The 25,993-nt window shown below is 40.8% G+C and overlaps 1 protein-coding gene across 1 annotated transcript in view; it reads left to right on the forward strand.

The window, feature by feature from the left end:
* The window catches only part of MYO3B (myosin IIIB), a 511,858-nt gene that overhangs the window by 368,441 nt on the left and 117,424 nt on the right, over positions 1 to 25,993 (forward strand). The window contains exons 28-30 of the mRNA XM_024122281.1: positions 19,051 to 19,162; positions 20,094 to 20,256; positions 21,589 to 21,669. Coding sequence (XP_023978049.1) covers positions 19,051 to 19,162; positions 20,094 to 20,256; positions 21,589 to 21,669 — 356 coding nt within the window. The remainder of the gene's footprint in view (positions 1 to 19,050; positions 19,163 to 20,093; positions 20,257 to 21,588; positions 21,670 to 25,993) is intronic.

A 25,993-nucleotide genomic window follows, 5' to 3' on the forward strand; every position in this document is an offset into this window, starting at 1 on the left:
TTATTGAATTGCATCAAACTTTTACTCCTTCCCCTTCATCACTATCTTCTTTTACCATCTCCTGACTGACTGGTCCTTGCAGTTCTGAAGTGCATGACAAGAATATGGAGCTGGCTTTGTTGAGGTTAAGTTTACTTTGCATCATAAAGTAGAATCTAGATTGTTAGAGCATAAGATTTCAGGTAAGTGATAAGTAGCTCTCTATCAAGAAAAGGTAAGAAACCATAATAAGTTAATAGAAAGTCTCTACCCAGCTTGAAAATGCTATTATTAGAGTTTGATACATTAAAAAGGTGACATTTAAACAAACTTTCCTTCCTTCTCTCTACAATAAACGCTGATGTTTTTTTTTTTCTAGAAGAGACAGACTTCACAGGACAAGGGAGATTCTCTGCTCTGGCTCCTTTCTAGCCTCTTTTCTCATCTTCCCACCTCTTAGCTCACATTCCAGAAAAGAAGGAATCTTTTCGATTAGAGCTCCCTAACATAGCACAACATATGCCCTATTAAGGCAAGAGCCTCTAAAAGCAGGCTGCTTACTTGGTGTATTAGTCAGGAATCTTTTAATAACAAGTGACTGAAACTGAAGTGAATTGAAGCAAAATTTAAAAGGGGATGATATATTGGCTTATATAACTAGGAAGTTCAAAGATATGTCTGGATACAGGACATCAAGCAATTTTACCAAACCACTGTCTTCTTTTTTTTTTTTTTTTTTTTGCGGGTACGCGGGCCTCTCACTGTTGTGGCCTCTCCCGTTGCGGAGCACAGGCATCGGCAGGCGGACTCTCAACCACTGCGCCACCAGGGAAGCCCCAAACCACTGTCTTCTTTTTCAGCAGCTTTGCTTTCCCTCTTTTGAGTTTCTTGTCAGCTAGGCAGTTCTTCCTCACATGTTGGCAAAGACGGTCCCTGGAAGCTCCTGTAGGAAGCATCCTAAAGGCTTAGCAACATCAGCAGCAAGCAAGTTCCTGAAAGTTCCCATACAAGGAACTCTCTGGTTGTCCCAGCTTGGGTCGTGTGCCGGTGCTTATACCAGTAACTGTGCCCAGGGGGATGATTGACAGGGTCTTTGGTCAAGTGACAAGGCATGGAGTCAGCCCCATGTGAACTATGGTCTGAGGGGCTCTGTTAAAGGAAGGAGAGGAAGAGGGTGGATAGGCTAAAACCATAGGCATTCATTACCCCTTATCTGACCAATACATACCCTGGAATCAACTGTAACAGTGCCAAAAGGTCTACCCCAACCCGGGTAGCTAGAGGAGATCTTTAATTTAGAATTTTCTAAGAAGAATAAAAGTTCTGTTGACAATAACAGTGTTAACTCTGGAATGAGAACTATTTACAGTTTACTAAGTTAACGTAAGTGTAGTTGGCTTTTTGTTTTTGGGGATCTTTGTCTTTTGAACCACCACTCTACTATACAGCAGGTTTCTGAAAACAGTTTCCAGCTCTACTTCACCAAGGGATTAGAAAAAACTTATAATCTATTCTGGCCCAGTTTGAATTCATCTTCTTGCATTTTTGACACTTTTCTCTTTATCAGTATGGGTCATGATAGCCTTGTCCTATCTAGGACTGTGTTGGATGTCACTTTTCTTTGTCAGGGTCTCTCACCTGGCCTCTATTTGTACTCTAAGAATAGTGTGCAGTAATTACTTCGCTCAAGAAGGCTGCTTCTTCCCTTTCATACAGCAGAATTCTTGCCATGATTTAATACTCCCTTAACAAAGCCTTTTTTCTATTTCAATTTATACTCTAAGAGAGAAGACCCATAAAACTCCTCACTGAGGACATCTCCAGAGTTGACCAACCGACTTTCTTGGATTCTAGAGCAATCCTTTGAGATCCACATACTTTTGCCAGTGGATTGTCTGGAGCAACTCTAGATAGACATCCAGACATTTTTGGAGTCGACCTTTGTTTTCAAGTCTTTCATATTTGGACTTTGACCATTGACTTCTTACTTATTTTTGTATCTCTAGCATCTTGTATGGTATGGTGTCTGGCCCATGGTGTATGTTTAGTATTTCTCAGATGAGGGAATCTACCAATTAGGAATGCATTTGACTGTGAATAACAAACAATAAATATTTTTAGTGGTTTAACCCAGAGTTTCTCAGTCTCAGCACTGCTGACATTTTGGACCAGGTACTTCTTTGTTGTGGAAGGCTATCCCTGTGCCTTGTAAGATGTACAGCAGCATCCCTGGCTTCTACCTTTTAAGATGCTAATAGCAACACCCCCCCCACCCTAAATTGTGGCAATAAATATTGTCTCCAGATATTGGCAAATGTCCCCTGGGGAGCAAAATTGCCCAAACTGAGAACCATTGCCAAATAGATTTGTTTGTTTGTTTGTTTCTCACAAAAAGAAATTGAGAGGTAAGCTATTTTTAATGTTATATTAGCTGTTCAATGATGTTATCAGGGGCCTGTGTATCTTCTGACCTCCTTTCATTTATTTTTACCATCTTTAGTGTGTATGGGTTAGCTTATAGTCTCATGGTTACAAGGTAGCTGCTACCTCTCCAGGCATTATGTCTGCATTCAAGGCAGGAAGAAAGGGAAGGGGCAGGATGAATAACTAAGTCAGACACATTTGCCCAGCTTTTGTTAGGAAAGAAAACATTTTCCCAGAAACCATTTCACATAACCTCTCATTGGCCTGGACTGAGTCACATGACCATTCCTAGCTACAAAGAGGGGCTTAGAAAGTGGGGAACAGGTCTGGGGCTGGGTGCATTGTGACCCAAAGACAAACTGGTGTTCAGTTAGCTAGGAAGAAGTGGGAATGGTAATGGGAGAGGCACTAATTATGCTTGTCACAGAAAAGAAATCTAATGTTTATTAATTGAATGAAGGAGTGACTGAATGACTAAGGGACTGAATGAACTTGAATAGATACTTTCAGTTCCTCACAGCCCACTCATTTCTTACTCCTTGCTACCAGCTTCTTCCTCAGGATTGTAGTTTAAGAATTAAAAAGTGCAGAAGTGCCTGAGTGGAAGCAGGCAAGATATTGAGGACCCTTTAATCCCATTGCCATGGAAAGATGTGTTTGCAGTTTTAAGCCTGCAACAAATTCTTTTAGCTCTTGCAAAGTGAACTGAATGTCATCACTTATCACTGTGAAAACTTTATCTATAGGGACAGGGTCCCTGATATTCTCTTACAGAGCCCCAGGGTTAGTACTGGCTCACAGAACAGGAGTTAAGAGAAAAATCAGCATCACAGAAGAATCCAGACATCTCAAGAAAGACTGAAATCCAAATTTCAGTTTTCAAAAAATAAAGCTGCTACTTTCTTCTCTGGGTAGTGAGCAGTGAATAAGGAAACACAAATCCTCCAGCAGCTAGGATGGCGATGCCATGCCTTATCTCTCCCAGGACATCCCTGGGTTTTTTTTCTTTTCACCTATAACCACACAGGTGAGAGCCTGACATAAAATAGATCTTAATGTGCTATTTAGATAAGTTACTATATCTGCAGCTAAGTGAACAGAATCCTCAGTTCCCTGCAAATTGATTTACGTGGTTGTGAGAGACATGTAAGAGATAATACTTAGGGAGGATAATGGACAGTTTCAGCACTGTGAGTAAAATATATTGCATGCTTACGTGAACAGTCTCTGCATTTAGCTTCTAGGGGCAGCAATTGAGTGGTGGCATTCTCTGGGAGGAATCTCTAACAACTGCTGTTCTTGTATACTGTCATTCCCACCCTTTTGCTGTTGTTGTTTTGAGAGAGTGAGTTGCTCACCACTCCCCAACTGTGTGTGCGTTGATGCCTTTTATATAGGTGAGACCTTGGATGACTTCTTTTCTCCCTTAACTCTTATAGTACCGTTGTTTTAACTTTGGTTAGTGCAATAAACAAAAAACATTCTAAAACTACCTTTTAAGATATCATTGAAAAACTCTAAGAGATGGCCTGGTCCAACTTTCCCATTTCACAGATGAGAAGACTGAGGCCAGAGGGATGATGTAGCTTTGCCAAGGTCCCATCTCTAAGGAGGTGACAGTATCAGTGACTCTCCAGGTTACTATGGACTGAAGAGAATTCCTGTGACTACGTCTCTCCATTCTTAGGGTGCAGTATGGGTTCAACTTGGCCTGGCCTGGCCTGAAGATCCCTCCCAACTTGCCTATAGATGATTCACAATCCCAAAACTTATTCTTTTAAGACCCTCCCTTTCTCACAGAGCCCACACTGCTGACAGCTGTTTCTTATCTATTCAAGTATCAGAAAAATCATTTTTGTAGCTGATAGCTCTGCAAATTGAGACTGAAATCTATAGTGGTGATTTGAAAAGTGGATACAAGAGGTAATATCAATCACACTACTCTCCAAAGATACTGAGTAGCAGCAGTAATAAGCCCAGGCTGTCTTTCCCAATTTCCTTAATGTCTGCTCTGTGGGCAGCCTCATGAGCTAGTTCAGTTATAGGGAGGAATCCATGTAGTAACGAAACACAGGGAACAGTGGCCATGCTATGGAAACAGTATGTGAAGAAATAATAAAGGAAAACAAGAAGAAAGATGCTATGAAGATGTTAGACAGTATCAGTGCAGTTGAGAAGACTGCCACCCTGGACTTTTGAATTGGCTGCCCAGCTTATTCTATGAAAATCAGTAGGTGAATTAAAACTCTATGTCCCTGCTTGGAGATTCCTTAAACAAATGCAGTGGGACTAGCTTATGTTGGATAATAACAATGAAGCAACAGAAGGAAGACAGAATGAAGAAAATAATGGACAAAAAAGAGAAAAGGTGGAAGAGGAGGAGTATGCGAGGAAACCTCCTGGCACAGAGATGGCAAATGGGCACCACTTTGTTCTCCAGCCCCAGCTGCAGACCTGGCTCCTCAATCAAGGCACATTTCCTCCAGAGCCCAGATGGGGCTTTGGAATTCCCTCCAATATGGTGCTCTAAGAAACCGCTGCCCAGTCCATCAGCTGGCCCACAGTTGACCTCTTAGTCATTCCTGTTCTAGCATGTTCTATTCACTTTACAGTGCATATCTGCCCAACCCTGAAGACCATGGTTTAAGGATGACTCAGAGGAAAAATTGCTAGCTGCTTTTTCATAGGCGTTTGGGTTGGGGAAGAGAAAAATAAATTTTTGTCAAAGAAAGGAAGAGAAGAAAGGAGAGAGGAGCATTTATTGACCATCTGCTTAAGGCAGGCTTCATGTTAGTGCTTTACATATACATCTCACTACTGGTACTAGCCCCCCCAAACAGATAAAATCATTCCACTTTTACAAATGAGGAAACTGGTGAAAGTCACACAGGTAGTCTGTGGTAGAGTCAGGATATGAAATGAGAGTCAATCTGATTTCATAGCCCATCCTCATAGTACATAAATGACACAGTTGAACACATCCAAATATTCATTGCAAAATCAATCTGTAGAATTCAGGCAGAAAAAAATACATTCATAATTTTACTAGTTGTGAAATAGAATGATCAGTTTAAAGCTTAACTTTCTATTACAAATTAATTTGTGAATAAACTCAGCCTCAATCTCTAATTCTGTTTTTCTTCTTTAGAAAGTCTCCCATTTAGAGCATATGAGGAGGCAGCAATGGCATCAGAAACATTTATTAAGCACCTATTGTGTGTGCCAAGTGCTGTAGTGAGCACTACGGAATTAGAATTTACAATCTCAAGACTTCCACAATCTAATAGCATAGATCAACGTGACTTTTTATCCCAAGGTCCAAATTTGAAGAGTCTTCTTAAGGATATAACGGATATAATGACTTTTTTTTTTTTTTTTGGTAGCAGATGGTGGCCAGCTGTTCTGTCTTTATTAAAGGCCAAACATGAAGGGGAAAAAAAATTAAAATAAAAGGCCCTATGGTAAATATGAGAAAGAAGTTAATAAACTAAATCTGGATTTTTATACACACTGAAGGGAAATGGGCAATTGGTGGTAATTATCAAATTATCCAAGCCAAAATCGCTCAATTCCCTCCATTATCTACATAAGAGAAAATTATTTATATGGATTTAATTGTTCAGATAATTGTCCTGTATTTTGGGTGTCTGAGTAGACAATCTGGGTGGTTACTGATACAGATATAGGGTCCCTCAAGGGATATTTTAAAATAGGGAAAGGATTGCTACTCTTCACATGATTGGGGATATTTCTACTTCGATGCAGGAGATATTAATCAAACTAGTATATAGGATTCTTTGACCAGGATTTGGGCCCATCGTAACTAAACCATAACAATTTTTACTTAATGTTTGAAATTAATTTTCAAATTGCAAAAATGTATGAATACCATTTCCTCTAAAATTTTAAAATATTATATGTTAGGCTAAAGTCTTTCTTTCTGCATCCCTAATTCCATTTCCCAGCATCCCCATCATGGCCCCTCTCTAGAGTATCCACTGTTATTTTGGGGGTAGTTTTATCCTTTTGGAATACACACACACACACACACACACACGGAGAGAGAGAGAGAGAGAGAGAGAGAGAGAGAGAGAGAGAGAGAGAGAGATTGAGAAAGGGAAAACCCCCTAAACTTTCAGCTTGAATCACACATTATATACCGTTTGGCAACTTGCTTTCCTATTTAACAATATGTATTAGAGATAAATCCATGTTGTTCCATAGCTGTAACAGATTCCTTTTAACTCCCTCATTGAAACCTGTGATATTTATTTAGCCATCCCTCTCCTGGTGGATGTTGACATTGTGTCCAATTGTTTGCCAGCAAGGCTCAATAAACAATCCTAAATATTAAACATGTGTGAGAATTTCTTGAGGGTAGGTTTTGAACAGTTGCCCTTTCCGAGGGAAAATGATGTGCTCCAGAAAGTCATTTGGGCCTAACAAAGAAAAAGGATGACAGAGAGACATGGGAGCCATTTTCTTTCCTGAGATAGACTGGGTCACTGTAGACAAGTCACGTCACTTCTGTGGGATTCTGTTTGTCTAAGACAGTGGTTTTTCAACTTTCTCACACATGAGACTATCCTGGGGGGCTAATCTGTTCAAACACAGATTGCTGAGCCCGGCCTTCAGAGTCTCTGATTCAGCAGGGAGGTGTCTGTGCAAGTTTCCATGTGATGCTGCTGTAGGAGACTTCCAACTTACCCAAATGTAATAACAATCACCCAAGATTTGTGATAGTAACAGTACTGGGTTAATGATAAACATCAGTTTTAAAATCACAGAAGTAGGGCTTCCCTGGTGGCGCAGTGGCTGAGAGTCCGCCTGCCGATGCAGGGCACACGGGTTCGTGCCCCGGTCCGGGAGGATCCCACATGCTGCGGAGCGGCTGGGCCCGTGAGCCATGGCCTCTGAGCCTGCGCTTCCGGAGCCTGTGCTCCGCAACGGGAGAGGCCACAGCAGTGAGAGGCCCACGTACCGCAAAAAAAAAACAACAAAACAATAAAATCACAGAAGTAATTATTTAAGCCAAGGGACATGTCAGCATGGCATCTTTGTTGGAAGGAATCTTAAAGGGTCATCCAATTCAACTACCTAGCTAAAACTAGAATTTCTTTGGCAACATGCTTGACCTTGTCAGTCTGATTCCTATTGAACAGCTCTGAGTCTAAGAATTTACTCTCTGGCTCCTGAGGCAGCTCATTCCATGTTTCAGATGTTAGATCACAGCCAAGTCCTTCCTAACCTTGACCAAAACCAACCTTCAGAAACTCCTATACATTCATCCCAGTTCTACCCTCTGGGCTTCAGACAACAAATCAGCTCCCTTCTGCACTTGATGGCAGTCAGCTATTATGTTCCCCTCAGTCAGTGGTTCTCAAACTCTACAGTGCATCAAAATCACCATAGGAGCTTGTTAAAATATAGATTCTTGAGACCTGACCACAGAGATTCTGATTCTGTATCTGGAGTGGGACCCAGGAGTCCACATCTTTTATGAAATCTCCAGGTGGATCTGATGCAAGTGGTCTGCACATGACAGTGTAAGAGACTAACTATGTTCAGGACACACTACCCCAAAATATGACACCTTGGCATATTGAATATTTCGAACTGAAGTAATTTGAGAAATGACGTGTGTAGGAAGGACCTTCTGACCTTCCATGAAGCAGGCCATAAAACTGTCCTGTGTGAGATTTTTCTCTCACCACAGTTAGTCGGAGTTTGGATTTTTCTCACTCTTTCCCGGATCTATAGTTCTTCCTTGTTACTTTGTAGCAGTTTGAGAGTCTTAAGCATCACCTTCCCCTGGAACCCAAAGGAACTTCAAGCTGTGACTAGACTTCCAATGGACTCATCAGAGTTTAACCCAACTTGAACCCTGGAGTCTCCTCAGATGTCCATCGAAGAAAATTCCCAGGAAGTTCCAGCTGCCTCTCAACCTGTCTCTGAAGTGTTAATAAAGAACCTTTGTAACTTGACTCTCAACCCTAGTACCAAATTCCCTTCCCTTCTACCAGAATATCCACCTCCACAGGGTGGACAGAGACTTGGTGAAGGCATACTCTATAGGAGGAGAGGAGTGAGGACATTGTTAACTGCTTGGGAAGAAAGGATAGAAAGGATGATTCAAGTTATTACATACCACTAGGGCAACCAATTTCCTCTGACTCAAAGAGAACCTTGGCAGAAGGAAGTTGAGACTTAGTCAAACATGGAAAGATTTAGATGTAGCTGTCATTGTTACCTGTATCATAGAGATCCTTCTGAGGATACTATCACAGAGAATAATTATGACACAGAGTCGATTGAGCCATAAACTTTATTCTTGTACTGTTTTTTTCTTGCTAATAATTTTAGGATCATTATGAAGCAGCTTGGGAAAGCTACCCTACTCTAGGAGAGACTGTGTACCAATATTTTGATAACCTATAAGTTCTGTGATGTGTTTTATTCCTGCATCTCTTTTCTATCTTGATACAGGTAACTTATAAGGAATCTATATATTGATTGTTTGCATTTGAATAACTTGAATATACTTTAGTTTCACTTCTTGATTTGACACAAAGAAGCACTAATAGGTCTCAAGTATTGCCTGTTTTAGCAGCCTGAAGTCAGTAAGATGAAACCCAATATCAAGAATTTCAAAAGGGGGCTTCCCTGGTGGCACAGTGGTTGAGAATCCGCCTGCTGATGCAGGGGACGCGGGTTCGTGCCCCGGTCCGGGAAGATCCCACATGCCGCGGAGCGGCTGGGCCCGTGAGCCATGGCCGCTGAGCCTGCGCGCCCAGAGCCTGTGCTCCACAACGGGAGAGGCCACAACAGTGAGAGGCCCGTGTACTGCAAAAAAAAAAAAAAAAAAAAAAAGAATTTGAAACAAATTAACTTGTGTGGAAGGAATGTAAAGAAAACATTGGGTAGTTTGGCTAGAGCATAATTAGAGCAAGGTGTATTAACTAAATTTTCTGGTTTTCAAAAATTTGAATTGTATTAAAAATTTTTGATGTGCTATTTCAATTTTCAGTAGTAAATAAATGTATGTATGGAGGATCTTATTAAAATTTGAGACATATTTGAGTACCTGTAAAAAAAAAAACACTGTCTTGTGAATGGTGCCCTCCGTACACCTAGAGGAAAGGAGCATCCTTATCTCTGAAGACAAAGGGACACAGAGAGGAATCTGAATAAACAGGCCTTGTTCAGTTTCCCCCAGTTTACTATACTTAGCTCAAACTCCTTGTTTATCTCACATTTCCACAGCTCTCTACCCTTCATCACACCTAGTATAAAAACACTCAAGTTTAATCATTTCTTTGGGTCTTCATTTCCTTATGAAGGCTCCTGTGTCACATAAAACTTACAATGAATAAATTTGTATGCTTTTCTTCTGTAAATCTGTCTGTGAAAGTCTAATTCTCAGACCCAGACAGGGAAGGACCCTAAGAGAGTCAAAGAAAACTTTCCCCTCTCATACAAGACCCTGTTAAGTATTTTTATCTCTTAAGTTCAATGCCCCCAATGTCTTCACCAGTTCTCAGATAATGTGGCTTGAGTTCCCTCACCCTCCCAGCTGCTAAAGGCTGCCTGCCAAAATACACCCCCAAATATAGTCATTAACCCCCTCTACCCTGATTTGTTATTCTTCATAGCACTTGTCCCTGCTCAACATGATGTCCTTTATGTACTTGTTTAACGTTTGTCTCCCCCACTAGAATGTAAGCTTTATGAGGGTGGGGAAATTGTCTGCCTTGGTCACTCATGTCATTCCAGCACTTCCGTCAGTATCTGGCACATTAATAGGTCCTAAATGAAGTTTTATTTAATAGACAAATGAGTAGAGTGGGGATGAAAAGTCAATTTAATTTAGAAAGTGATGAATGGGAACAGCATGGTTATATCAGAGCACTAAAACTGTACAGAATGAATGATCCATCCTAAAGCAAGTTATTTTCTTTTTTTTTTTTTTTTTTTTTTTTGCGGTACGCGGGCCTCTCACTGCTGTGGCCTCTCCCGCTGCGGAGCACAGGCTCCGGACGCGCAGGCTTAGCGGCCATGGCTCAGGGGCCTAGGCGCTCTGCGGCATGTGGGATCCTCCTGGACCGGGGCACGAACCGGCGTCCCCTGCATAATTTAGAAAGTGATGAATGGGAACAGCATGGTTATATCAGAGCACTAAAACTGTACAGAATGAATGATCCATCCTAAAGCAAGTTATTTTCTTTTTTTTTTTTTTTTTTTTTTTTGCGGTACGCGGGCCTCTCACTGCTGTGGCCTCTCCCGCTGCGGAGCACAGGCTCCGGACGCGCAGGCTTAGCGGCCATGGCTCAGGGGCCTAGGCGCTCTGCGGCATGTGGGATCCTCCTGGACCGGGGCACGAACCGGCGTCCCCCGCGTCGGCAGGCGGGCTCTCAACCACTGCGCCACCAGGGAAGCCCTATCGCAAGTTATTTTCTTAAGGTTGTTTTTTTTTTTTAAAAAAAGGAAAATAAAAATGTATACTTAATCTTTTTTTAAAAGTATCACTATTGACTTAGGTCTGTGCACATCTCCATTTAGAGGTATAGATGTTTTGCATGTGTTTGAGTGCAAAACCCAAACTGGAGGGATGAATCAAAGCAGAGCTCATTCATTATAGGTTGGGATTTCAAAAACATCTTTAAAGGAGGCAGATCCTTCACAAACAACATAAAAATGCAGGAGGAGAATAACTAAGATAAGAGGCACAAATTTAAAATGTCAGGCATTACAAAAATATAAGCAATCTCCAATGCTAATACAATTTTTACCTAAAATAAATACCTCTTAGTTCTCTCTCTCTTCTTTTCCTTTCCCCTTCCAGGAGTATGGGTAATCATTAGGAAAAAAATAGAGGAATTAAATTCATTGTACTATATATTGTCCATTGTTGGAGGACGTCATTGTCAGAAGACTTTGCTGAAAACAAAAGGGAAGTTCAGCCACATCTAATTAAGGAAATGCAAATTAAAACCACAATTAAATACCATTTTACACCTCTTTGGGCAGTAATCGGTGTGGCTGACAATTCCTAGGGCTGCCATGGCTAGAGAGCAGCAGGATTCTCATACTCCACTGGTGAGGCTATAAATTGGCGTGATCACTTTGGAAAACAGCTTGACTTTTTTGGTAAACTCTGACATGAACATATTACACTAACCAATATTTCCACTTCAAAGGTTATAAGTAGAAGAGTGGCAGTATTTCTGAGCACACTAGACTTTTAGACTGCTTGGTAGCACTGGGTCTACCTAACTGTGAGGACTTCCTGCTTCCACCTGCCCATGTGTTTGTGCTCCTTTGGGTCAAACCTCCATAGCCTGAATTTTTCAATTTCTTTCTTTCTCTTGTTTAAAGATAATTTTCAGAAGAAGGTAAAATCATGACTTACATACAGATATAAAGATGAATGTGTTTAAAGAATTTATTTTATTCACATGATATGAGGGAACCAAGCAGATGTAATAATTGGTTCAAACGAAAAGTCAAACTAGCAGAGGCTTATATGAAGTAAAGGAATGTTGAGATGAATTGTGAATAGAGACAAAACTGATTTTTCCACAGTGGAGAGGAAGTCAATTAAAATCATCACCAGAATGGACAGAATTTATGTATCTATCAGTTACCTACAATTTAGAAAGAGTTGCAAAATTGCTCAAAGAAGATGAATGGGGCTAGAATCTGATAACCCTGGAGAGTACGCTAAAGACAATGTCTGTTGTTTTCCATTGAAACACCAACACCTTACTGATACACTAGTGCAAGTAGAGTATTGTTTGGATCTCTCACACATGTGTCAAGGAGGGCCTGACAGCTGACGTTCAGATGTAGGAAGTCAACACTTCTCCTAAGTCAAAAGCCCAATATTCCAGATCACTGTAGACACTCCAGTTAGCTGGAAATTGCTGGAGGATCAAAGGTACCTGTTAGAGAGTCAAAGATACTACCCAGTATATACAATACATCAGGTGTATACACTAAGAGCTAAGAGTAAATGTAGGTTTAATGAGTGTAAAGAGGCCTGAATTTGGGATTAGAAGACCTGGGGAAGTCTCAGCTCTTCTTACTAAGTTTGTGACCTTGAGCCAGTTGCTCTGGCTCTCTGGCTTTCTCTCAGGCTTTTCTCCTTTAAACAAAGTAAGAATTTTTATTGATGACTCTAAATTCCCTTCAGGATCCAAATGTTTATTAGATGAGCCAGCTAATCCCCTGCACAGATGGCCCTGCAACAATGCCCAGGCACAGAGAATTTTGACACAGGACAGGGAAGATCTGTTTGTGAAAACATGAGGAGGAACAGCTGGATTTGGATGTTCTGGACCACCCCCCCCGCCAGTGTACAGTACACAAACCCAACATCTGTGGGAAACTTGGGAAGTTCAGTGACAAAGGGAGAAGTGAGAGAGAGGAAAGGAAGTTATTAAAAAACAACCTTCTACCAACTCATGGTTTTGCACAAGACTTGCCTCTACCATTGGTGACGTTGTAAGAAGTTTATCACCAAGGTTGGCTCTGTCTTTACTCTGTGCTTAAATAACAGCAAAGGGGAACTGGAACTGTGTTAGGGTTCTCCAGAGAAATGGACCAATAGGGTGTGTGTGTGTGTGTATGTATTTATATATACAGATATAGGTATAGATGTAGGTTTCTCTCTCTCTCTCTCTCTCTCTCTCTCTCTCTCTCTCTCTCTCAGAGAAATTGATTTATTTTAAGGAATTGGCTCGTGATTGTGGAGGCTGGCAAGTCAGAAATCTTCAGGGCAGGCTGTGAGACTGGAAATTCCAGCAGGAGTTGATGTTGTAGTCTTATGTCCAAAGGCAGTGTGGTGATAAAATTTCTTTCTTTTCAGGGACCGTAGACTTTTCTCTTAAGGCTTTCAACTGCTTGGTTGAGGCTCACTGCATTATGGAGGGTAACCTGCTTTACTCAGATATTAACAATATTAATTCTTCTGACTCAGAAACGTAGTATCTCTCTCCATCTATTTAGGTCTTCTTTCATTTTTCTTAACAAATGTTTTATAATTTTCAGTGCACAGGTCTTGCGTATTTATTGTCAGATTTATCCCTATGTATTTCACATTTTTAAATGTTATAAATGATATTGTTTTTTCAATTTCAATTTTCAATTGTTGCTAGTATATAGAAATACAATAATTTTTGTATATTGATCTTTAACCTACAGTATTACTAAATTCACTTATTAGTTCTGGTAGGGGTGTTTTTTGTTTTGTAGATTTCATTGGCTTTTCTACGTAGACAATTGTGTCATCCTCAAATTAAGACAATTCTACTTATTCCATTCTTACATAGATGCTTTTTATTTCTTTTTCTTGTTTGCACTGGCTAGAACCTCTTCAGTGTTGAATAGAAGTGGTCATAGTACGCCTACATGACTTGTTCCTAAGCTTAGGGGGATAGCATTCAGTCTTCCACCATTGAATATGGTGTTAGCTGTAGGTTCGTCATAGATAGTTTATTTTTTCAGGTTGAGGAAATCCCCTTTTAGTATGAGCCTATTGAAAATTTTTGTTTTTTAAAAAATAGTGTTGGATATTGGATTTTGTCAAATCCTTTTCCTCATTTATTAAGATAATATGCTTTTTCTCTTCTAGCTTGTTAACATGGCATAAAGTTGTTTGTAATATTCTCTTATACTTTTAATATCCATAGAATCTATAGAATATCACTAATCTCATACCTTTGTTTTCTTTTCTTCCCTTCCTTTCCCTTTTCTTTCCTTTTCCTGATCTGTATGGCTAGAGGCTTATCAATTTTATTAACCTTCTCAAAGAACAGCTTTTAATTTCATTCATTGTCTCTTTTCTATTTCAATGATTTTTCACTATGATCTTTATTATTTCCTTTCTTCTGTTTACTTTGGGTTTAATTTGCTTTTTTTTCCCTAATTTATGTTGGAGGTTGAGATCATGTATTTGAGACCATTCTTTTTTTCTATTATAGGTGTTTCATGGTATACATTTCTAAGTACTACTTTAGTTAGCAATCTCCCACAAATTTTGACAGGTTGTGTTTTCATTTTCATTCGATCAAATTTAATTTCTCTTTTGATTTTTTCTTTGTTATATGGGTTATTTAGAAGTCTGTTCATAAATATTTGGGAATTTTCCAGATACCTTCTTGTTAATTTCTAATCTAATTCCACTCTGGTCAGAGAACATACCTTGCATGACTTGAATATTTTTAATTTATTAAGTCATGTTTTATGGCCCAGAATATGGCCTGTTGTGGTAAATGTTTCGTATGTAATTGAAAAGAATATGTATTCTGTTATTGTTGGCTGGAATTTTCTATAAATGTCCATTAGGTTAAGTTGGTTGTTCATACCTTCTATATCCTTGATGATTTTTTTTTTTTTGCCTACTTGTTCTATCAATTATTGGAAGAGGGTATTGAATTCTCTGATTATAATTGTGTATTTGTTTATTTCTCTTTGCAGTATTAACACTTTTAGGTTCATGTATTTTCAAGCTTTGTTTTTAAGTGCAAAAATGCTTCAAATTTTTAGGTTCTTCTGATGAATTGACCTCTTTATCACTATGAAATAAACTTCTTTATCCCTGCTAATATAGTTTTGCTCTGAAATCTACTTTGTTTGATATTAATATAGCCAGTCCAGTTTTAATTTGACTGATGTTAGCATGGTATATCTTCTTCTTTTACTTTTAACTTATTTTATCTTTATATTGTGCATTTTTTGGTAAGACTTGATGATCTAGAGAGATTCTTTGTGGTGGTTTAAAGATATGTCCACAAATCACTTGATACTCTTCCCTTTAAGAGGTAGAACTTAAATTCTCTCTCATTATATGCAGTCTGGACTTAGTGACTTGCTTCTAATGAATAGAAGAATATGGAAGAAGTGATGATGTATCACCTCTCAGCCTCAGTCATAAATGGCATTGCAAATTCCTTCTTGCTCTCTCTCTGGGATCCCTTGTTCTGGTGGAAGCCATGTTCTATGTTATGAAGATACTCAAACAGTCCTCTGGAGAGGCCCATGTGCCAAGGAACTGAGAGGCATCCTGAAAATAGCCAGTAAGGAACTAAGGCTTTCTACCCTTAGCCTTGTGGCTGCACCATCTTGAAAATAGATCCTGCAGCCTTAGTCAAGCCTTTAGATGACTGCACCCTTGGCCGACATCTTGACTGTAATCTCATGAAAGACCCTGAGCCAGAATTGCCAGATAAGCTGCTCCTAAATTCCTGACCCTCACAAACTATGAGATGATAAATGTCCACTTTTTAGGCCATTAAATTTGTTATGTAGCAGTAGAAAACTAGTATATCCTAGGATCGTACAGATCCTTCCAGTTTATGATTCTAGCATTTAAATGAAGAAGGATGTGTCTCTAGTTGCCTGTTGCTTTTACTAGCACTTTACAAACCGCTTTGCCTATTGTATTTTAAAACTCTTCCTTGAAAAGTCTGCATTCCATACAACAAGACATTTTAGGCAGAAAATTAAATAACATTTTGAATAGAGATATTTTTCAACTGGATATTTACTATTTTAATAGCTTATGTGATTTAATAAGATGAGGCCTTACCCAGTCAATGAATGATTACAAAATGAACACACTACCCACATCTACCACCAGATCAAGAACAGAAATGTGTTTTATTAATAAACAATAATGTGGGAATTCCCTGGCAGTCCAGTGGTTAGGACTCCGCACTTTCACTGCAGTGGGCCTGGGTTCAATCTCTGGTTGGGGAACTAAGATCCCACAAGCCACACAGCATGGCCAAAAATAATAATAATAATAATAATAATTTTTTTAAAAAGATGAGATCTTGGGAAATTTAACACTTGCCATAGAGTTCTGAAGGAGAGAAGAGCTCTTAGGTCCTTGGAGGGCCAACAGGAGCTATGTGGACCCCTTGGCATTGTATGCAATGTGTTGTGTCAAGAGCATCTTCCTAAGAAAGAATGTGTATAGCTTTTACCGATTTTCGTAGAGTCTTGCCCCCCACCCCCAAAAAAGAGAGTTAAGAACCACTTATTTGGTTCCCATTGCCACCTATGAGAATTCAAGTACAGAGAGGTAAGTGACTTACCTACAGTTAGAAACAGAGACTTTCTCATTCTTAACTCAGGGCTCAAACTCCAATCTGAGAGATGAATTCTACCCACCAGAGACAGCTCAGAGCGGAACTGGTCTTTACAATGCTCTCAAGTGCCCAGATCCTCAAGACAAATCTTTACGTGTATTATTTTGCTGTTGCATATCTCCTGCTTGTTTAACTCATCAAGCTGCTTCAAGAAGGGGGTGGAATGGATCTTCTCCAAAAGATGTCCCCTTGCTGACAGATCTTTTATCTTGGTGCCGTTCAATTTTGCCCTTATATTGAAGCACACAGAAGCTCAGCCAAATTCCTCCCCCCCACACCCCCCGCCATGGTATCTGCTAGAATACAGAATTACTCTGTGGAGGAAACACAGTGTATTTCTCTGACCTGATTCCTGTAAGCATATCACTTACATGTTTCCTCAATATTTTTTGAAACCTTCACATCTTTGCAATAACTGTTATCCATCTCTTTCTGAACTAAGCCAGATATGAATGTTATCATCATAATAAATTAAAAGATTTGGGTTGAAGAGTCAAAAATCAAAGTGAATTTCTAGTATTTATGTTAGTTCAAGATACATTCTGCTTATTTAGAAATTAGAAATTGCTAAGAAGCATCCATGGTTGCTCAAAAAACAAGTATAAATCCTTGAATGGAGAGCTAGAACATATCTTGCAATCTTCTTATATCTTGCACAGTGCTGGTCATTCATTAGATTCTCTCTAAATACTTCATCACCAATAGTGTTGAGCAGTCATCCTGAGCAATCCTGGCTGATTAAAGCCAAGGGAGCCCATGTTCTAAATGGCCAGGCCTAAAGGAAAGAGAGTAGGAAGTCCTGGTGTTACCACTGACTTTTACATCTTAAGCTATCTATACTTCAGCTTTCCCAAGACATTCACCCCTATAGATTTGCCATCTTATTCCCACCAACCCCATGCACTCTAGGACACAATCTTTTTGCCTTTGGTCAAATCCAAATCCAAGAAGCCATGACTGAAACTACAGTCCTGGAGAAACTAGACTGAAGAAACTAGGCTGAAGAATTGTGCTGATGCCACGAACTGCCCAGACCTAAGCCTGACTCCTGGCTGTCCCTCCTCCTGCTTAGCTCCAGAAGACAACTGCTGTGAGCAGGTTCCTGGGCTTGGCCAAATGACCTAGCGTGGTCCTGGCCACCATTCAGGGGTTCTGAGAGAGCACTGCTCCTCCTCCTCAAAGGTGGAAACAGAGACCCAGAGCCTTGGAATCATTCCCAGGATCTCTGAATGCAAATGTTTTCAGCAAATTCTGCATTCAATCCTAACTTGTAAAACAGTCTTGTAGCACTAAGATAAATTTAAATGGCTCAAGTGTTAATCGGGTGTGTTTATTTTTCCATAAACAGAAAGACGTGGGAATATTTGGCAGGAGGAAAGGACATATTTTATGTTTTGGTGATTTTCTTAAAAAGTGAAAACAACTCTACATTTTAAAGCAATTCTAAAATAACATCACCCTTTCTGAGGAATGACAGGAAAATCCTCTGAACAAGGAAATTAAGTTTATTTTTAAACTTCCAAGCAGTTGAATTTAATTATAGATGGCAGCAAAGAGCAGAGGAAAGATCCTTAAAAGTTTTTAAAAGAAAAACTAAGGTAAAGTTTTCTAAAGGATAATGTATTCAACGTTATATACATATATGTGCATATTCATAGACATAGACATATATATGGACATATATACACACACATATACACACACACATATACGTCCATATATATATGGACATATATATACACACACACACATATATACACACACACATATATATGTGTATATATATGTATATATATACATATGTATATATATATGTATATATATATATATATATATATATGGAGAAGAAAGAAGAAAGAAAAGGAGAGAAAAACCCTTTTGGTGGTGTTCTTTGAATCTACCCAGAAACTCTTTCATCTGGAAGTATGGAAGTTCATTAAAATGAGTAATTTAGGAAGACAAATGTGGTTTTGGTGATTGTCTCAAGAAAACACGCCAACTTTTTACCTTGAGAGAGACATGTAGCTTAACAGACAAAATTAGTCGTATTAGGCTATGATCATCTTTGCTATCTACATATTGCTTCAGATGGGATTTTCAAAGCAGAGTCAAATTTTATACAATGAGATGACAAATTATTTTTATAATAGTAATACTGACATTTAAAATGATGACTTTTACTAGGAGAGCTGTCTAAATTTCAGTTTTTTAAAGGATTAGATACATTGATTTTGCATGCAAAAGATGCCAAGTATGTATTGAATATGAATTGCAAAGCAATATTGAAAGGAAAATACACATAGCAGAAAATATGAAAGTAGGTAAGAGCCAATAAGCATGAATTGTATATATTCTACTACCTAGTAAACTATTATTGATGCTCAAGAAATATTTGATATTAAAAAACAAGATATGTCAATGGGCCCAGAGTAATTCTACTATACTGAATCAAATGGTGACTAAAAATGCTTTATTTCACTCTTTTATTTTGTAGGTATTATTATTTGGCATTCAGAGCACATCAAACACCTTTTGCTAGCAGAGAGAGCTGTGTCGCTATCTTGGAAAAGTCCAGATTAGATCACTGGCTGCTGGGAAAAACAAAGGTAGTTCTTTCTTTGTTGTTTAGATTGTCACTCGAGTTGCTCTGCTGTGAACCTTTGTCTCTTATCAGTGATTTGAATAGCTCTGTAAATTGTGTAGCTTAGCAGACAAGACCCCAAGCTAACAGTGATTTTTGCTGGTCTTGGGTCAGGAGTCCCAGGACCTCAGGGGCCAGAGGAGGAGAGTTTGCCTCCTGTTCTGCATGTAGTGAGAACCATTTAGCATTTCTAGAATGAGATCTTTGAGCTCATTTTTAAATGTCCCTTTTTCAGTGCTGCTTATTCCAGCACCGCAGGCAAATACACAGATCATACGAATGACAATGAGTATCTTTTATAGTTTTGTCCATTTTTTTTTAGACTCGTGATATTTCCTGCCCACTCTGATTAGTAGTCTCATCATGTCTAGCTTTTCATTCGGAGGAACATCGTGTCCCTGCAGGCTCCCAGGTCTTTATGGTCCATTCTGAATTGCCCTACAAAGCCAGCCTTTGCCTGAGTGTGGATGGCAACACTGCTGCCCCCCAGCAGAAATAATTAGATCACTGTGGGTCATCCAGGCCCCAATCCCTCTGAACTTCTGTTGGCCGTGGGTCAGTTTTGTTGGTTAGCACCTCTATCAGAGCTGTGGAGAAAGAAATCAAGCTGGGAAAATGGAACTCATGGCAAAACTGAGGCTGGCCTGGAGAACATTTCGGATCTCCTAAAACCCTGTTAACTTCATCGTCTGTTTATATCAATAGTCCCACATAGGCTCGACCTTAGAAGGGGAATTGTATTTGCTTCCAAGAAGTCAGTAATGTTAGCATAAATCAAGTCACTGTAAACTTTATTTAGATGATGCTTTTAATATTTACGTTAAGAATATGTTGGTGTAGAGTGAATTTCTGTTTGGGAGCCCACACGTAATGCTAAAACTGATGTCTCATTTCAGGTTTTTCTCAAGTATTACCATGTTGAGCAGTTAAATTTGCTACTGCGGGAAGTCATAGGCAGAGTGGCTGTGCTGCAGGCCTATGTCAAGGGGTGGCTGGGAGCCAGGAGATACAAAAGAGTCAGAGAGAAGAGAGAGAAGGGGGCCGTTGCCATCCAGTCAGGTAAACGGTCCTGAATCTTGGCATTTCATTAATTACTCGAGGCCACTCTCCTATTGCTCTTCTCGTTGGTTCCTTCTCCTCCCTCCGTTCCGTCCTTCTTCTTTCCTTTCTTCCTGGCTTCAGCAAACATTTATCGAGTATCTACTGCAGGCCAAACCTTGTGCTAGGTCCTGGGGATATAGCCGTGAGCAAGACCGCCATGGTCCCTAACCTCCAGGTAAGCAAACAAGCCATCCCTACCTGAGGCAAGATAGAGGTGGTAGCAGTGGATGGATGTAAAACCCAAATCACACAGACGTGTGCCTCAGCTCCCAGATGCACCACATCATATACACTTCAGGTCCATTACCAGATTTTCAACATCAGAATTGCTACTGCCATGTCCAGGAGGCTTTTCTACCCCAGACAGAGCTTGTAAACCAAGGGAACAAATCACTAGGCTCTGTCATACACCCAGCCCAGTCAGTGCCTCTTTACATACACGTGTGTCATTTGTGCTACAAACAGCATTTGAGTTCCTGTGCTATCTCGAGTGATTGTGAAAGCCCCAGGTCTTCAACACAGTAGATGATTTCCTTTGTGTTCTCATAACCCAGCATCATAATGTCCACTCCGGACTTCATGACCTCACTCAGCGACTGGAGAGCTTTGGTGCTCAGGGTGGGAATGAAAAGGAGAGCTGGCCACGCTCGTGGTGGCGGCTCCGTGCCCTGGTTCTCTGTCTGAAGGACTTAACACCGCACCCCCTGCCCCCAGGTTCCCTTTTCCTTTCTCTTCTTTTCTTCATCCATTTCCCATGCCTTTTCCCTTTCTATCACATGCGTTCCCTCCCTGAGCACAGTTCTGCACATAGTCCACCCTCACCAAATGTAACTGTGATGCTACTAATCATTATTATTTATTTGTCTCTCCTTCAACTTCCATGTTTATTCCTTCCTCCCAGTAAAAAATATGGAGTGGGTTGGGCTATTCCAGTCCTCTCCCACCCCCCAAGTCCTGAAGACAGAGCTTCCTCCATGGATTGGAATGACAGGGACCCACCTCACCTAGATAGGGGTCCCAAGTGATTCATAAGTAGAAACCAGAGGGTTCTGGAAACTCACTGCCTAACCAAAATAACTCCTTATCAAGAAGCATCTCGGAGGGCAAGCTGAGAGTACAGAGAGGCCCCTCTTCCCCACCATCACTCACGTAGCTCTGCTTATTTTGTTCAGTGAGAAAGTAGGAGGGAGGAGGAGAGGGGTAATAGATTGGAGGGAAAACAGCTTATATCAATTCTCTGGCACATTCTTAAATTAATGTCATTCCTAGCACATGGTTTTATATTTTTAGCCTGGAGAGGATATGATGCTCGGAGGAAATTTAAGAAAATAAGCAACAGAAGGAGTGAGTCTGCTGTTCATATTCAAGCAGGTAATTAAAACATCATTTTCATAGTGTCCACTTGGAAATATTCTGTGATTAAGTTCATATGAGTTTCAAAAAGCTGAAATGTTAATAATTCAGGAGCACTGGAATAGGGGTCAAGAGTTCTAGTGAGGGAGGGTTCTAGTGCTTGTTCTGATGCACACACACCCTCCCCATGTGAGAATTGTGAGAATTGGCTGCATGCCAAACTTGGCTAAGGATGCTCCAAGTAGGTACCTTTGTATTCCAAATTTTATGGAATACAAGAGAGGGAAAATGAGGCACAGAGAAGTGAAGTAACTTGTCCATGATCATACAGCTAGTCAGAGGCAGAGCCAGAATTCGTTCACAGGCAGTTTGGATAGATTCCACTTTGCATACTGCCAACTGAACAAATCCCTTTCCCTCTTGGAGTCACCCGTCCCTCTTCTGTGAGCAAGAGCATTGGCTAAAAAGGTCTAAAAGACGTCTTCCAACCTTGGAATTCTCTGATTATATGCTTGACGTGTCTCTTGGTATCACAGAGACAGGAACAGCTCAGAGACTTTCCTGGCTAACTGAGTTTCCCACACCCAGACCTGTACGTGGCTAAGGCAGTCCTGTGGGCCCTACAGGGTGAGGGCACTGTGGCTCAGCTTGTGGCTGCTGGAGCACCTCGAGCTCTGGCGCCCAGCCTCCAGGTCCTTCTGCTCTTCTGCAAACGGCAGTAGCCACGGTGGCTGCGAGGCCCGCTCCCTCTGTCATTTGGAGCTGCGTGTGCCTAATTGAGGCTCTGGAAGAAACAGGCCACAGAGCACACCAGGAGCTCCTAGAGCACAAGAAATCGGAGACAGAATGAGAGAGAAGTGGCCAGTCCAGTGGACTCAGCAGCAGGGAGAGGCAGAGGGTTTCAGATACTGCCATGCATGAAGCAAACGTTTAAATAAAACAGCTGCAACCTTTTCGAGGAGGTCCCAGCCCAGAACCTGGCTCCAGGGACACTCCTCAGAACTCTCTGGCCCGGTAAAGACCCGACAGCTTCATTCAAAACCAAAATATCTGGGAGGAAGGGGTGTCATTTAAATCCAAATGTGTAACTTTTAACACCATCCCCTAGGAATTCTAAGCTCTACAACTTCAAAGCATCAAGAAGAAGGATGCAATTCTAGTTGCAGCTTAAGAAAGACAACTCAAAGTGCATTTTTTTCTCTACCTCCCCACTGCCCAACACACACACACACAGTACTCCCCACCCCTGCCCCCGCCATTAAGAGAGGATGCTGGACTGGTCTTGCCGTTTGGCCCAAAGCCCAACATACATTTTCAAATATAAACTTTGAGCTTATATATTGTTGAGCCACTGATCATAAATAAAGTATGTGGGATCATAAATCAAATTTTCTCTCTCTGAAAATCATCTTTAGAGGGCTCCCTGTTTGCACTCTGTTATTGCCAAGTGAACACTGCATAAAAACAGACAAGTGGGCAGCCTCATCACAGCAGGACAGTCAGGATTTCATCTCTTCAGTGCAGCACCTATGGGATAGGTACCATGGGAGGGTACTTTTGTTTCATGGGACCACAGAGAACACATTTCTTTAAGGAGCTTCCTCTTGTTGTTTCTTTTTTTCTTTTAGCCTTGCAAGCACCCCCCCTTCTTAGCCTGGCAGCCATCGTTCCTGCTGATCAAGTGGCATCGGGCGCTTCTGAGTCCGCAGGGGCTTAGGCGGGCATGTAGTCATTGAGGGTGGTACTCACGCCACCTTGCCCTCTTGGCAGGAGAATGTGGCAGCCAGAGCAAAAGCAGGCAGTGTCATTTTGCCCTTCAGCCGACACCATGGACAGGAACTGAGGCGCTGGTTCGGTGTTAGTGGTAAAGATACTTAGATAGGGTAACAACATTTGCAATTTTATGGGCAGTTTACTTTTACTTGAGAATGTTTTCCTTATCTTCAGAGTCAAAGGCAATGTGTTGATCTAAAAAGCAAAGCAACTCATTCCAAAGTCTCTGTTTCGGGGTGTGCTCTTCCCAAAGTATAATCCTCTCATTCCAAGCTCTTCTTCGTGCCACTAAGACATTTCAAGTAGAACAAGCCCCAAACATAGGGGTGCTCTTACTTTTGAAGCCTGCAGAAGTGGCTTAGGGATGTTATCATAACGCAACCGTTTCTGGATATTTTCTAAGGTTATTCTGTAATTTATTATTTTTTCAACAAATCATTTCATTTGAAATTTAGATTCTGTGCTATGTGTTTGTTTATATTTCAAGTTCTGGCCAATAGTCTTTTTTTTTTTAATCGTGTTGCTGAGCTATGTTATATAGTTTTAAAAGAACAGCCCTTGAAATTTAGGAAGCATTTGGCCTACATGTTGCTACAGAGCAGCACATATTGAAATTTGTTTTCCTTTCATCTCCTTCCCAATAAAAGCAGCCGTGCGGCTTATCCCTTTAGCTTCCTCAGAACTTCCTTTCAGAATTCCCGATCTATTACGGCACATTCACATACCAGAAACAAGATGCCTTTTCATGCTGTCAACCTTTTTCATCTGAAATGTAAATTAATTCTTGCTGGTATGCCTTGACAGAGATCAAAGTCGAGGTATTAACCTTCCCAGGCTTTCTCCAGGAATCCGTCCCCAGGACCAGGCTGCTGTTGTTAAGAGGCCAGTGTCCCTGTTACGGGCCCTCCTCCAGGCAGTCCTCGGCCTAGGAGCCGCCATCTCAAAGGCCCAGGGTCCTTTTGGAAGTTACCTCATCAGTACTTTAAAGCAGGTGAGGAACGATCCGCCTGGCTAGTCTTGGGAAAGATGAGCCTTCTCATTTGAATTGTGGGCCCTTCGCTCAGATTCCTGGAGCTTGTTTAAGTGGTTCTGACAGCTAGTGATCTGGGTGTGATACAGGGAGGGACAGGGCTCCAGATTGGAAACTTCTCCCTTTGCTCCATGGGTCTTTTCTTGCCTGTCAGTCTTTGAGGTAGGCCACATTTGCATTTTCAAAATAAACAGATGCCTTTCAAATACATGAGCTGGTGGTCTCGAGATCTCTGTGGGCCTGAAACTGTTCACCAGCCAGGGAGAATGCTGGAAGAGAAAACAAACGCACATGCGCACACGTTTCCTGTGCGCAGAACATTATGCTGGCAATAAAGGGCCTTTGTGAGATGTGGGGTCGCAGGGAGACAGCTAGCTGGGGATCTGGGCCAAAGTATCCTTTATCAGTTTCTTTTTTTGGCGGGGAGGGAAACCACTTTGAATGTCACCTTGGTGAGAAGTGGCATGCTTTATTGTGTTTTTATTATTGATTAATGCTGATAATAGGCTCTTACCATAGGAAAGCACACTCCTTTAAACACCAAAGAATTTTAAAAACGTACTTTTTTAATCAGAAAAATAATTGAGCACCTATTAGTGTTCAGATACATGGGGTATTCTAAGTAAAAACTAATAGTTGTATGTCATCCCATCACTAATCTGTTTTTTTTTTGAGTTTCTAGTGGTTTTTTTTTTTTAATTTTTATTGGAGTACAGTTGATTTACAATGTTGTGTTAGTTTCAGATGTACAGCAAAGTGAATCGGTTATACATATACATATATCCACTCTTTTTTAGATTCTTTTCCCATATAGGTCATTCGAGAGTATTGAGTAGAGTTCTCTGTGCTATACAGTAGGTCCTTATTAGTCATCTAACTAATCTATTATTTTTTTAAATGAACTCTTAAGTTTCAGAAAGTGGATATAACTAGATTTTGTCAACTAAAATTGCATACCTTCCTCAGTAAATACTATCAAAACAAACAACCTGCAGGGAATTTTAAAAAATATCTACAGTGTCTCAGTCTTTTAAGTTTTTGAAAGCACAATTTTAAAAAATTGCCCCTCTAATTCAAAATCTTTTTTCAAGCGAGAGCAAAGTGCTGGGCTCCCCATGTCACAGGGGAAAAGCCTCAAGTAGGTTACAGTGGAGCCCTAGAGGCTGGGAAGGAACTGCAAAGAGTGTATCCAGGAGGAGCTGGCTTTTCCAGCCTCCCTTCCCGTCTGTACCCCGCAGCCACCCCTGGAGCAGGAAGAGCCCATCGGTTTATAGCACTTTTTCATCTAATTGCTTCAGTGCTGGGGAAACTGTCGTTTTCTCTTTCTCTCTGTCCTCTGATCAGCTTCCTACTTACTCCCCTCCTTGGTCCTCCGGGAGATAACAGCACTAAAATCTATGGCCGTTTCTCCCTCTGATGCCCTTTAGGGGGAGTGCTTTTTGGAGCGGCAGCCTCAACCTTGCGGAGGCTGAGGGGGCCTCTTCCCTGAGCCTGTGAGCAGGCATTTTAAACCAGCTGCAGCTGGAACCTCTGGGCAGC

Source organism: Physeter macrocephalus, chromosome 2, assembly GCF_002837175.3.
Source record: "Physeter macrocephalus isolate SW-GA chromosome 2, ASM283717v5, whole genome shotgun sequence".
NCBI classification, from domain to species: Eukaryota; Metazoa; Chordata; class Mammalia; order Artiodactyla; family Physeteridae; genus Physeter; species Physeter macrocephalus.